General features: G+C 33.8%; 1 protein-coding gene across 1 annotated transcript; it reads left to right on the forward strand.

Annotated features, from left to right (window-relative positions):
- Positions 1 to 8,660: 8,660 nt before the first annotated feature.
- On the forward strand, positions 8,661 to 13,505 carry LOC127556485 (olfactory receptor 2G6-like; the record flags this gene model as incomplete). The annotated part of the gene is made up of 2 exons (XM_051989659.1): positions 8,661 to 9,569; positions 13,497 to 13,505. Coding segments are annotated over exons 1-2 (918 nt in total), but the record flags the coding sequence as incomplete, so codon positions are not given.
- Positions 13,506 to 15,225: the final 1,720 nt, after the last annotated feature.

Here is a 15,225-nt window from a genome sequence, read left to right on the forward strand (position 1 = left end):
TACATATGTATTGTATATGTGTGTGTGTGTTCAAGAAAGTACACGCACACACACAATGTGCTCTCTCTTATTTACCCTTTATGTATCTTGCATCTATATAGTTGTTTACATGTTGTCTCTCTCATTATGTGAAAGTGTTGATGGTAAAAACTGTGTTTTTGCCTTTCTTTGTACCCCCATTATTTAGCACAATGCCTGGAATATAGCAAGAGCATAATAAATACTATTCAGTGATTAACTGATAAACATAATGTAGGCACCAATTCTCAGTTACACAAACCATAATGCATCTGTGTGCTTCTTTCAAAACCCCTTCCCAATTGATGTTTTTATCTTTGGAAAGATCTTTTGGGGGATCTTGAGGAGGCAAGTTAAAGGAGCTTAAGTTGGAGGCTCTATTTTCTCAGGGATGATAAGGAAAAGATAATTTTCTGAGGATGAGGTAACATGGGGAAAGGCACCTGGACTTGAAGAAATTGGAATAGCCATTCTACAGAATATATTGCAGAAAGAAACAGAAATGAATAAAAGAACTATGAAATTTTTGTATTATATATATAGATAAATATTTTATTTGAATGATATTTTGTAAGTCTCTTCTTGACACTGAGCATGCTATCATGACTATAGTAGCATCAAACTAATCATTTGATTGATTTGTTATTAGAGAAGTTATAGTACAAAGAGCTTTCCTTAGTGCAGTCCAGACCTTACTTTCTATTGTTCCATCTTGCAGAGTTCTCTTAGCTATTCTGAGCTGATTTGCTCAAAAAGTTAAAGGGAATTTATAATGTTCAGGCTAGCTTTCTGAAGGTCCTCTGGATGGGCCTTGGTCTCAGCACGATAGTCACCATGAGGATGGACAGGAATAGAGTCTAAAGTCTTTATTGTTTCCTTCACTGTCTGTCTCCTTTACAATCTGTGTCTGTCATAGTCTGACCCAGTCTTGATCTTAGTGGAGGAGGCAGAGATAGGAGAGGCACCAGGAGGATGGTCAAAGATGGAATGTCTCATTTCCAATTTTCTCAGCCCTTAAAATACCTTGGTATGATTATATTATTACAGCACATTGTATGTATGTATGAACTAGAGAACCATTACATCACCATGCTAAGTACTAAGTATATATGTGAACTAGAGAACCATCATCTCATCAATTCCACTGAGTTAACACCTTGTTGTAAGTATCCTTGTTTCAAGTATGCTTCTCCAGAGTTCTGGCCCTCTACGGAATCTAATGATATCTTACAAAGTTTATATTTTATGTATCCTTTATGTCATATTTATGTAAATATTTGTTTTACTCATTGCTTCCTCCCTTAAGATTGTGAGCTTCTTGGAGTAGGGACTATCTGTTGTCTTTTGTTGTATACTCAGTACTCAGCATAGCACATTAATAGATACTTAATAAATTCTTATTGGCTGATTGAGGATCAAATGCAGCAATACCCTGTAACTCTAAACCTGTGTCCACATCCTGATATTATTGTAATCCACATTTGTTCAATGGTTAACTGAATCATGCATGGAGAACCAGATATCACCATCATCTCTTTCTTACTATAGCTGCTTATCCACCTGAAAACAATTCCATTTTCTCTCTTCTCAATGACTCGAGTTCCAAAAATATTTTCTCATAATTATTTTCATCCCTTTGGTAATTTTCATTTTTTTGCACAATTTAAAATTACAATAGTTCATTAAAACCTCTCTCAAAAAATCTGACAAAGGCCTAGTAGGAGGAAAGAATATCAATAAGATCTGAGAATGGGGACAGGCATGTGTCTCCCAGTCATTGTTGACCCTTTGAAATTCTAATGTCTAAAGAAGAGTCAGACATCCCTTCCTGAGAAAATCCTTTCAGTACAATTTAATTTCAGGGCATTTTCTGGTGTTTAATTATGAAGTGGGGACTCACAGTCCCAGATATGTCTTTAGCATCAATAATTTCTTTTCCTAAACTTAAGTTCTTCCTCCCTGCTGGGAGCCTTGATGCTCTTCCATTCCCATCTGAGAGTCTTTCAATAAAGCGAAACCAATCTAATTAAAGATGCCCCTCCTTAACAATGGTCCTCAGAGTCTCCCTTACCATGTATCAATCTAATGATATCAATGTATATATATAACAGAATTCCAACTTTATATCCCTTCTACCCTCTGCTAAAATGACTATAAGTCAATGTTCTCAATTACTAGATTAAAAACATTTGAGGTCTCCAGAGAGAGATACAGATTGAGGAGTTACCTAGTGCATGGCCATTAGGGAAGAAGACAGTGCCTAACAATGATAAGAGACATTTTAAAGAACTTGTCAGGTGGATAATAGAAAAGAAGAATTGGAGGGAATTCACATTTATAATCTATTGATTATCAGTAAAGATTATCATCAGTTTGACTATTCAGATCAGCAAACATCAACACAAGGACTGATTTTTTTTTTGGTAAGTATTACTAAATTAGACCTGCGTTCAGTACACTGGTTATAGTTTGGCTAGATTTTATGGCGTTTTTAAATAAGATATAGGATACTTTACTTGGGGAAAAAATGGATGGATAGCAATTATAATCTAATTTTAAAACTGATTGGCCAGATTCAAAACATAGTTTCTTTTAATAGCAGCAGAGGAAGAGGTCTCCAATAATCTATGCTGAGCTGTGTGCCCAGTGTACTCTTTTTTTAATTCTTTTTTTTCAATGATCTGGACAAAGGCATAAGTCAAATATTCATTAAATTTGTAGAACTCACAAAATTTTGAGATAAAGCTAACGTTTCAAACAACAAAGGCAAGATCCAAAAGTTCTACTAGGTAGAGCATTGAGCTGAATTGAATAAAATGATTCAAGAACAACAGATATAAAGGCTTACAGTTGGGTTTAAAAAATGAATTGTACAAGCAGAAGGTGTCTAATAGGTGGTTCAATAGAAATTATTCTGACAAAGATCTTGTGGCTTTAATGAAACACAATCTTAATCTGAACCAGCAGTAACATGTGCCAGTCTAAAATATGTATGTGATCTTATATTGTACTAACAAGGACATAACTTCCAATAATAGAGAAGAGAGAATACTACTGAATTTTGCCTTTGCCTCATCTCAAATGTTGTATTCAGCTCTGGATACCTTGTTTTAGGAAGGCTGTTAATAAAACAGTGGCTTCCAGGAGGGAGTAATCAGGAAAGTAAAGCAGCATGAGTGTGTGTCATCTGAGAATTAGGTGAAAGACCTGAGGATATTTAGGTTGGAGAAGAAAGGAATATGGACAGGTAGGTAAATTATAGCTAACTTAACAATTTCTAAAGATTGTCTTGTTGTGAAGGCGAGATTAGATTTGTTATGTTTGGCCATGGGCAATAAAACTAGGTGGAACTCATAAAGAAACAAATTTAGGCTTGATTTCTATGGGATGGGAGAGTGGAACTCTTCTTAACAATAAAAACCATCCTACTTCCCAGCAATGAGAGTTATTCCAAAGCAGAAAGAGCTAGATAAAAAATGGCATGGTTCCCTTTCTTGGAGGTCTTCAAACAGAAGATAGATTGCTACCTAGGAGTATGTTAAGGTTAGGATTTCTTTAGTATATGGCAAGGGCTATGACAATGTAGATTATTATGGAAGTCCTTTCCAATTCGATTGGAACTCAACAACAATGTGCAAAGCATGGTGCTATATACTAAGGCTACAAAGACAAACAAAATTTTCTTCATCTTCAAGGATTCTTCTTGGGAGGAAAGAACACATGCACAGGTAAGTAAATCCAAGGTAATTTTTTAAACAAAAAGAATACCCCAGATTGAAGAAATCAGAGAAGACTTAATGTGGGAGATGACAGATCAAAAAAAGGCAGAGATAAAAGGGGAAGCATCCCAGTTTTAAAGGGCAAAAAGATGAAAATTCAGGTATGGCACTGTGATTGAAAGTTAGGCTACTTTTGCTAAAACATAAGGGAAATAAAGGGAAGAAATGTGAAATCATTCTTGAAAATGGAAATCTTTCCAGAATGGTAGATGAGAGCCAGATAGTGAAGGATTCCAAATGTGTGGCTCTTATACTAGAAAAAATAAAAATCTCTGAAGGTTTCGGAGTAGGAGAAAAACATAATGAGCCTTGTGCTTCAGGATGTCGATTATATGAAGGATGGATTAGAGAAGACATTTACAGCAAGAAGAACAATTAGGAGGATTTCTCAAAAGTCCAGATGAGAGGTGATGAGCACCTATACTAGAGTGTTGAAAGAAGAGAATAAATGCCACACATGTTGTGGAGATAAGAATTATAAGGCCTGTCAACTAACTGTAAATGGGGGTGTAATATAGAGAACACTCAAGGAAGATGTCCAATGGTTATAGTATGGATGAGATCTACAGCAGAAATAAAGGAATTGGGAGAAAGTGTGGAGATAAAAGTAATATAAAAACATTCATTTGGGCCCTGCTGAGTTTGACAACATCTGTGATAATCATAGGTAGAGATGCACAGCAAGTAAATGACGTGGTATTGACAATCAAGAGAGGTAGGACTGAGAGCTTAAATTTGAGGGAAACAATGAAATGAATGAGACTCCTAAAACCAAAACACAGATAAAAAAATTCTCTCTGATTTTAAAAAATCTTTAAGATTAAATCAAAGTGTTGTTAGACTATGGCATCATAGTCACTTGATACTTTGTCTTATTTTTACTTCCATGCGATACCCCAACATACAATTTCATGCAATTATAACAAGATCAAGTTAATGCTTGCTCAGTTGTGCATTATTTGAGAATCGAATTAAGCTGATTTCAAAGATTAAGTTGATAACAAAACTACTGGATCTATAAGCATAGCAGTCAGACTCAATTCTCATATCCTAGTTGGATTCAGCAGGAGATGGCTTTCCAATGTCAAGTGTGAAAGAAGTATTCCATTTAACACTTAGGGTTATAATCACAATTTAATTGCAATCACAATTTTATTCTCTTAACTACTTCACTTAATAATCTTTTATCCAGATCTGTTTTGTCATCAAGGTAAAGATTATCATCAGAGTAGAAAACTTCTTAGTAAGATTTCTGACTTAAAGGTAGCCTCTTCCAAAGCACCTTCATTATTATTCTGCAATTTATAGTCATAGCTATCTGGGGGCATTAAGAGTTTATACAACTATCCTAGCATTTGTGGGACTAGCTCAGGTACATACAGTCAGTATTTGTGGGAATTGGAATGTGAAATCAAGTCTTTCTGAGTCTATCAAAGACTATCCTTTATAATATACTTTATCATCATAGAGTTAAAGTTGACTTTAACTTTAGAGTTTACTTTAACAGAGACTTTAAAGGTCATGTATACAATTTAAGCATTTTATAGATGCCTCTATTAGGAATATTAAGTGTTTTATCCAGGATCACAAGGCTGTTCAGGGTCTAAGACGGTTTTAAGCTTAGATCTTCAAGATTAGAAGTCCAATGACCTACATACTATAGTACATTGCTTCTGATTATTGAATACTACTAGTTACATTATAACTAATAATAACAATTAGATTGTATCAATTTTAATTTTTTGATGCAAACTACTTTAAACTTATCTTGGACAAATTATTTGATACCCTCTTTCATTTTATGATTATGTTGTTATTAACAAGAGGAAGAGGAGGAGGAGGAAGAAAAGGACTCATACTGATTTTCCTCTGTCATTTTGGGAAGGCAAATAATGATTTTCTCTAAGTAGTAGAAAATGAAAAAAATATTTCTTCTATACATCTCAAATCTGTCACAATCTATCAACTAAAATAGAAGATCCCACTAGTTTCCAAACTGAGTGTCCATTTTGTTGAATTCCTTTCTCCAACAGAACATGTATTTTTCATTTTCTTTTCAATGATGAGACTGTGTTCTGTTCAGCCCCCTAACAATGATAGATTTGACTTTGCAGAAGAGAACTCAAAAGGTTACATTTACTGGTGACTTGTTGAAATTGTTAGCTTCATGTGAATAAGGATCATTCTATTATTTATACTTATATTTGTGATACCTGATACATAGAAGATGTATAAAAATAGCTTGATTATATAAGGAGTGCTCTAAGATTACAGAAATAAAATAAAATTACAGATAATAAAACACTTACATTATCTCATAAAAATTTTCCACAATCTCAATGAGTTTTGCCAAGAAATAAGGTTTTAGTTTAGTTTATTTGCCAAGAAATAAGGTTTACTACATTCAAGTGTAGTAATTAAAGAATTAGGTGAATAAAGTATGACTCTTCTGGCTTGGATGTCTGCAATACATTGTGTTGGGTAATATGATATATAAGACAATCAGAAGTAGGTTCTCTTCCTGCTAGACTCTAAAACATGGAAGGTTTGACTCCCATGTGCCTATAACTTCATTCTTCTCATTGGGATTTTTCCACATTCAATATGAGTGACTTTGTAAACCATAAAGCAGACCTTAAGTGGTGCAATTGATAGAGTATTGCACTTGAAATCTGGAGGAGTCATCCTCATAAGTTCAACTCCAGCCTCAGATGCTTACTACTTGTGTGACTGTGTGAAAGTCACTTAACTCTGTTTGCCTCAGTTCCTCATCTGTAAGATGAGCTGGAGAAGGAAATGGTGAACCACTCCAGGATCTTTGCCAAAAAAAAAAAAAAACCAACTCAATGGGGTCACAGAGTCGCATATGACTAAAATAAATCAACAACAACTTCTATTGTTGTTTTGTTGTTGTTGTCAGGAAGCCAGATATATTGAGAAAACTTCAGATTTTGGGTTAGGAGAATTGGGTTCAATGTCAGAATCTAACACTAGCTGTGCAACTTTTGATATGTATCCATTGCTGACCTTTGTTTTCCCACCTAGAAAATGGATATAATTATACGGTCTGCTCTTTTTGTACCATAAGGCTATTGTACAGAAAGGCTTAGAAAATTACAACTACATATACACATGTAGATCATTATTATTGTTGTTGTTGTTATCAAATCTTCCAACAAAATTATAAAGTAATGGATCTTTGAAAAGTACAGAGCCCAAGGCAGTTGTGAAGGATGGAATGAATACTCCAGAATTTGTTCTATAGCTGAGCAGGAAGAATAAAAACTTGCTTAAATTGATCTATATTTTTAGTATTGTCTAATGAATTATTTTTAATATGCAAAAATATTTGTAGTGCTCTTTTTGTTGTGGCAAAGAAATGGTTAGATAAATTATAATACCTGCGATGGAATATTATTGTGCCATCTGAAATAATGACAATTAGTTGCAGAGAAACCTGAAGGCATTTGTATAAACTAATGCATTGTGAGTTAAGCAGAACTAGAACAATTTCTATAACAATGTAAAGAAAAACAATTTTCAAAAACTTGGGAACTGATCAAGAAAATAATTGACCACAATCCCACAGGACTCATAATAAAGCATGTTATTCAGCTCCAGAGAGAACTGATGGATCCAAAGTGCAGATTGAAGCACATTTTCTTTTCATTCTGAACATGGCTTACATGAGAATTTGTTTTGTTTGACTTGAAATATTTGAAACAGAAGTTTGTTTTCCTGCTTTCTCAATGGGCAGGAAAAGGGGAAGATGATTGGAAAGAGAGAATGCAAATATTTGTTTGAAAATATTTTTTGAAACATTATTCCTAAGAACAGTGAAATTTATTGAAAAGAACAATGGGTCTAGAGTCAGAATATCCAAGTATGAATTCCCATACTATGTGACCATAGACAAATCACTTAACTTCAAAGAGCCTTAATTCCCTATCTTAGGATAAAATGGAAATAAAAATGATTGCAAATATAATTTACCCAATTATATTGAGTATCAAATATGATAATCTAAGAAAGTGCTTTGCAAATTTAAAGCAGCATGTAAATGTCATTTATCATCATCATTATTATTAGTTATCCTATCTGCCCACATTTTCTTCTTCTGTCCATTGGGAATAATACTTTCACTATATATGTCACATGTAGAGAAAAGTATTTTGTAAATCCCCAAACACTATAAAAATGTTAATTTTCATTGTTCTCACAAAATTCATTCTCACTTTCAGAATTCAATATAATGAATTATTTCTGAAACATACAAAATAAAATTAATTTAAGTTGAACTTGATAACCCTGGTACCCTCACATAATGTTACAAGGTTGAGACTGAATGCCTTTTAAAATGAAGAACTGAAGGCAGTTACATTTGACACAGAAATTTGTGTTTGCAGGAATAGAAAATTGAAATTCAGTCATGATATCTGTTATTAGGGGTATGTGAAATAATGGACTCAACTGATTTTTTCCATAGAAGACTGACTACTTAGAGAGGCACAGAATATCTTAAATTTAAAAGATCTTAGAGAAAACATGTTTTACCCATTCATTCTACCCATGAAGAAACCAGCCAAGAGGTATACAATTGAAACCCAAAGCCACACACACACACAGTGTGTATGATGTTGTTTGCATGTTGTCTTCACTATTAAACAATAGGTTCCTTAAAGACAGGCACCATTTTTGCCTTTCTTATACCCACTACTTATCACAGCAACTAGTATATAAAAAGTCCTTTAAAAAGTCTTGTTGACCTGACTTGATTTACTCTCATTGTTTTCTTTCCTCAATACATTAACAAAATTTCATTGTGTCTTTAGTATCCCAACAGGAACTCAAAACTGAAAGTCAATGGAGCAAAACAAAAGCTCTCAAGGGGGTTTCATTCTCTTGGGCTTCTCTGACAAACCCCAGTTAGAAATAATTCTATTTGTGGTCATCTTGGTCTTCTACATCTTGAACCTAGTGGGAAACATGACTATCATCTTGGTTTCTAGCATTGACCCCAAACTGCACACCCCAATGTACTTCTTCCTCACCAATTTGTCCTTTGTAGACCTCTGCTTAACTACCACCGTGGCCCCACAGTTACTGTTCACAATGAGAAGCAAAGACAAGACTGTGAGCTACACTGGTTGTGTAGCTCAACTGTATGTGGCCATGGGGTTGGGATCCACTGAGTGTATTCTCTTAGTTGTCATGGCCTATGACCGTTATGCAGCTGTCTGTCGCCCCCTGCACTATGCAGTCATCATGCATCCTCGACTCTGCCTGTCTCTGGCTGCCACAGCATGGCTCAGTGGTCTCATTACCTCTCTGATTCAGTGCTCTCTCACTATACAGCTCCCTCTATGTGGTCATAACCAGCTTGATCACATCTTTTGTGAGGTGCCAGTGATGATCAAGTTGGCTTGTGTAGATACAACTTTCAATGAAGATGAGCTTTTTGTGGCTTGTGTGGTTTTTCTTGTGGTACCTGTCTCTCTCATTCTGATTTCCTATGGGTACATCACCCACGCCATATCGAGAATTAAATCTGCATCAGGACGTCGTAAAGCATTTGGGACTTGTTCTTCTCACTTGATAGTTGTAATAATTTTCTATGGGACTATCACCTTCATGTATCTCCAGCCAGCTAAAAGCAGATCCAAAGACCAGGGAAAGTTTGTCTCCCTCTTCTACACTGTGGTCACACCTCTGTTAAATCCCCTCATCTATACCCTGAGGAACAAGGATGTAAAGGGAGCACTAAGAAAGCTGGTACCTGGAAAAGGCTATTAGATAAGAAAAACTGTACTACATATGAATAAAGAAAGTTGTTATCATTCTAGATAACTCTAAAAAACTGCTATCTATTCAATGCCTGTCTTCCTTTGTCTCCTTACAAAAGCAGTGAAATTCTGTAATCATTATTTTTTCTCTTCTTTACTGTTAGATAAATTAATTTTAAATAGATAAGATAGATATGTGATCCCATTGGCTTGATTGTTAACTCTGGTGACCCAGATCACAGTACATCCATGAATGCATGCATATATTGCACAGCTCTCCAAGCCATCCTCTCTATGCTGCCATATTGGTCTTTTTAGAACACAGAAGTGGCCAGGTTGAAATTTCATGGAGCAATAGAACGTCCAACTGAAACAGCAGAATGGCATCATTATAAAATATTGACAGCCCAGCTGAGTCAGAGGCATGCTTGTTCCCTAATGACCTGTGTTCCCAGTATGTGTCCTTTCATGCACATTGCCTCACCAAAATTCTCCATTTGTACATAGCCCTCTATATGTCACAATTTTACTATATTTATAACTACTGATGTGGATTTCCTATTTGTATGTACATTTTCATTCATAGGTTTTACTTATTCATTACTTGAATCTCTATTCCTTCATACTTGTTCCCTACTTGTATCAATTCTTCCCACTTACGATGTTTTCATTTGTGGGAAAGTTTGCCACAGGTGTATAAAGTGATGAATTTGGGGTGGATGGGATGGTTAAAGCATTGTATTTTGAGTTAGGAAAATATGGGTTTGAATTCTTTGTTAGACATTTCATAGTTGAATTACATCGATCACAGCCATGATTGTATATCAAAATCCATGCATCATTCAGAGCCTGGCAATTCAAATAACAATACCTTTCCAAAAACATTCAAATAACTCCTAAGTGAAAATCACCACCAAGGCAATTTCATTTTAAGTAGTTAAAAAACAATAAGTAAAAGTTAATGATGAAGAAAATAAAAGCAATCATCAAGGAAGTTCTCTGAGTTTTTGAGAGTTCATCTTCAAAGTCTTAAAGCTAATTTTTTATCTTCTTTATCTGAAATGCTTACAGTGGAGCCTCACAACAATATATTTTGAATATGTCTTGAAGTAAAGATAACTAAGATTGCTCAAGGTCTGCTTCATAAATTCTTTCTCACAGCAGTTTTAGCTGGTGTTGAAAGAATATAGGGAGTTAACTTAGGGTTCCTTAGTCTCATCAGTATCCTAGTCCATAACACTCTTTAGATTCAGATATTTTATATGTAAAATGTGTATAATAAAAATATCTACCTCATAGGATTGTTGTGAGGAATATATGATAAAAATCAACATAAATGACTTTCTAAGTCTTAAAACACAATGTGAACCTATTCATAAAGGAATTTTTTTTGCTACTTTTTTTTCTATGCTATTTTAATAAATGACCTTCTTACTCTGATATTTTTAATTAAATGCCTTTTATATGAACTAATTGTGTCTACTCAATGACTAATACAGGTAAAAATATTGGTGGGGGCTCATAAGTTTGTTCAAGTTGATGCAGAACCTAGAATACTTTGGATCTAGAATAGGTCACTCTACCTGAGAAACAAAAAAGTGAATTAGAAGGCTTTTTCCTGACTTTGCCTTTTATTTATGTTCAAAAAGTTTGATGATGTGCTTCCTTTGTTTCTTTAATGATCTGCATAGGATTAGAATTTGTTTATAATTATTGAATTTTATCTGACATATCCTTTCCAGTGACAATGGCAGTATTGATTTCATTATGGTTCCAGAACTGAAAAAGTAGGGCTGTGTAAAGGCAGAAAGGATGCTATGCGTATAACAACAGGAAGGAAGAAGCCACAGATAATGCCAAGTTGCAGATGAATTGAGTGGAAGGATGCTGGTCCCTCAAAAGAAAGAAAGTTAAGATTGGATGGATGTAGGAAGAAATGTCATGAATCTGATCTCTGAATGAATTGATATTGAGATGTCTATTGGACATCCAAGAAAAGGTATCTAGTAAAGGAGATTGAGGTATGGGAAATAGAGAATTGATGTAAGTGTAGATTTAGGTCTCACTTATTAATAAATGATAATTGAATGCATAAAATATTATATGTTCATCAAGGATAGTGCATTGAAAAATATATTATGAGAGCACCTTACCACTCTTAATGAATTCAAATCACTTGCCCCAGATATATTACATTGCTAGGTCCTGAAAAAAAAAAAAAACAGGCAAATGTGACTACCTAGCAATTATCAGGCAATAGCCAATCCACAATCATTTGTTAATAGCTTATTATGTGCCAATGAAAATAGAAAGATAGCCCTTCTGAACAGAAGTCAAGGAATCCAGCAATAGAAAATCAATTGTCAAGCACTGCCATTTGAAATCCAATGTAACAAGCACTATACCAAGTGCTGTGGATACAAAACAAAATTACAAAACAGTTCCTAACATTTGACACATCATGGAGAATGGGGGCCATGCCACAGAACTGAGGAAGAATAGACATTTTAGTTCTCAAAAATGGGGAAAGAGTAGAGTCTGCAAACTATAGCCCAAAGTTCTAGCCTAATGAAAACAAGAACTGTGAATTCAAATAATTTGAATACAAGATTTCTTATTGCACTATAGAGATCTAACTGTACAACTACAAAGCAATTTTTTGCAAAAATAAAAACAAAGCTAAATAAAGAGATACTAAATCATTATGGTCAGTCTATGCCACTAAAAGAAAACAATACTACATATATAAATTTATTTATCCAATGCCCTACCAATTAAATTGCAAAGGATTTATTAAGAGATTAAGAAACAAATAGTAATAAAATTTAATTAAAGAAACAAATGGTCAATAACCTTATGGGAAATTATGAAATAAATTGGGAATTAAGAAGGACCCACTAGTGCCAAATATCAAACTGCACTATAAAGCAATGATCATATAAAATAATTTATACTGTCCAAAAATGGGCAGGAGAGAAGATCAGGAGAATCAATTAGATATATGTGATGACTGCATATTTTAAAGTCAGCCGGAGTCAGGAATTCAGGTTAAGGTAAAATCTTCAATCCTTATTCTTTTTGTGGTGAAGGGGGATTAGCAATTGAGCAGCTGCAACAAGACACCAGCCAGCAGTCTCTTTACATTTCTCTCCCCACCCCTTTGCCTCCACTCACCAAAATCGTCATTTCCTATACAACGCATCAGGACTTGCACAAAGAGTGGGCAGGGCTACTCTTTCTCCAAGCATATATATTAATAGCGTATGGTTGAATTGCTATTTAGCCTCACATGCTTGGGAGCTCAGTGCATCAATTCAAGCTTCAGCCCATTACAGATATACATCATTTAGCAATATATACACACATATATTATAATATGTTATATTATAATATATGTATATATATTATCGGCCTGAATCCCCTCATTGTTGAAAAGAGTCACATTCATCAGAATTGATCATCAAAATATGACAACTTCTGGTCAAGGGCTCACTATTCAGAAAGTGGTAGGAAAACTGGAAATGACTGTGAATTAAATTAGACCAAGCTCTGACACTACATTCCTAATAAATTCAAAATAAATGTGACAGATATCCCTAAATAAGTACCAAATGACATTCTAAAAATAAAAGGGGAGATTAATAAAATTGAAAGTAAGTAAACTATTGAACTAATAAACAAAATTAAGAGTTGAATTTATGAAGAAAGCAACAAAATAAATAAACCTTCAGTTAATTTGATTAGAAAAAGGAAAGATAAAAATGAAATTGCTGGTCTAAAAATGAAAAGAGTAAACTGTCCACCAATGAAAAGGAAATTAGAACAATAATTAGGAACTATTTTGCCCAACTATGTGCTAATAAAGCTGATAATCTAAGTGAAATGGATGAATATTTACAAAATGTAGATTGCCCAGATTAAAAGAGGAAGAAATAAATTGCTTAAATTCTCCCATTTTAGAAAAAAAGAAATTGAACAAGCTATTATTCATCTCCCTGAGAAAAAATTTCCAGGGCCAGATGGATTTACTAGTGAATTCCATAAAACATTTAAAGGACAATTAATTCCAGTGCAATGCAAACTCTTTAGAAAAACAGGGAAATAAGGAGTCTTACCAAATTCTTTTTATGATGCAGATCTGGTGCTGGTATCTAAACCAGGTAGGATCAAAACAGAAAAAGAAAATTATGGACCAATTTCCCTAATGAATATTGATACAAAAATCCTAAATAAAGTATTAGCAAAGAAATTACAGCACATTATCACCAAGATAATACACTATGACCAAGCAGAATTTATAATAGGAATGTTGGTACAGTGTTAGGAAAACTATTTGCATAATTGACTACATCAATAATCAGATTTACACAAATATTAAATGATTATCTCAATAGATGCAGAGAAAGCATTTAACAAAATCCAACACTCATTCCTATTAAAAACACTATGGAGCAGAGGAATAAATTGAGTTTTCCCTAAAATGATCAATAACATCTATCTAAAACCTTCAGCAACTATCCTATATAATGGGGATAAACTAGAATTCTTCCCAATAAGATCAGGAGTGAAACAAGGTTGTCCACTATCACCACTGCCACTCAATATTGTATGAGAAATGTATTAGAAACATTAGTTTTAGCAATGAGAAAAAAAAGTTGAAGGAATTAGAGTAAATAATAAGGAAACAAAATTATCACTTTGCAAACAATATGATGGTATACTTAAAGAATCCTAGAGAATCAACTAAAAAACTACTAGAAACAATACTGTTAGCAAAGTTGTAGGATACAAATCCACATAAATCATCATTATTTCTAAATGTTACCAACAAAATCCAGTAACAAGAAATACAAAGAAAAATTCCATTTAAAATTACTGTAGATAAAATAAATTATTTGGGAGTCTACTTGCCAAGACAAAGTCAGGAACTATGTGAATACAATTACAAAACACTTTCCACAAAAATAAAGTCAGATTTAAACAGTTAGAAGAGTACCAAGTGCTCATGGGTAGACTGAGTTATTATAACAAAAATGACAATTCTATTGAAATTAATCTACTTTTTCAGTTCTATATCAATCAGATAGCCAAGAAATTACTTTGCAGAACTAGAAAAAATAATAGCAAAGTTCATCTGAAAGTCAAGAATTTCAAGGGAATTAATGAAAAAAATGCAAATGAAGGTGTCCTAGTTATACTATACCTAAAACTATATTAAAAAGCAGTGGTCATCAGAACCATTTAGTATTGGCCAAGAATAATTTAACAAAAATTGTTGGAAAAATTTGAAGATAGTATGGCAGAAACTAGGCATTGACCAACACCTAGTATCAGATACCAAGATAAGGTCAAACTGGGTTCATGATTTAGACATAGTGATAAAGAGTTAGGAAAACAAAAGATAGTCATCTCTCAGATTTGTGGTGAAGGAAGAAATTTATGGACAAATAGGAACTAGAGAATATTATAAAATGCAAAATGAAAAATTTTGACTATATTATATTTAAAATTTTCTATATAAAGAAAACCAATGCAGTCAAGTTTACAAAGTAAGCAGTAAACTCAGGGTGGAGGGGGGAATTTATATTCAAGGATTGGGATAAAGGCATCATTTCTAAAATATATGGAGAATTGAGTCAAAGTGA

Source organism: Antechinus flavipes, chromosome 3 (genome assembly GCF_016432865.1).
Source record: "Antechinus flavipes isolate AdamAnt ecotype Samford, QLD, Australia chromosome 3, AdamAnt_v2, whole genome shotgun sequence".
Lineage (NCBI taxonomy): Eukaryota > Metazoa > Chordata > Mammalia > Dasyuromorphia > Dasyuridae > Antechinus > Antechinus flavipes.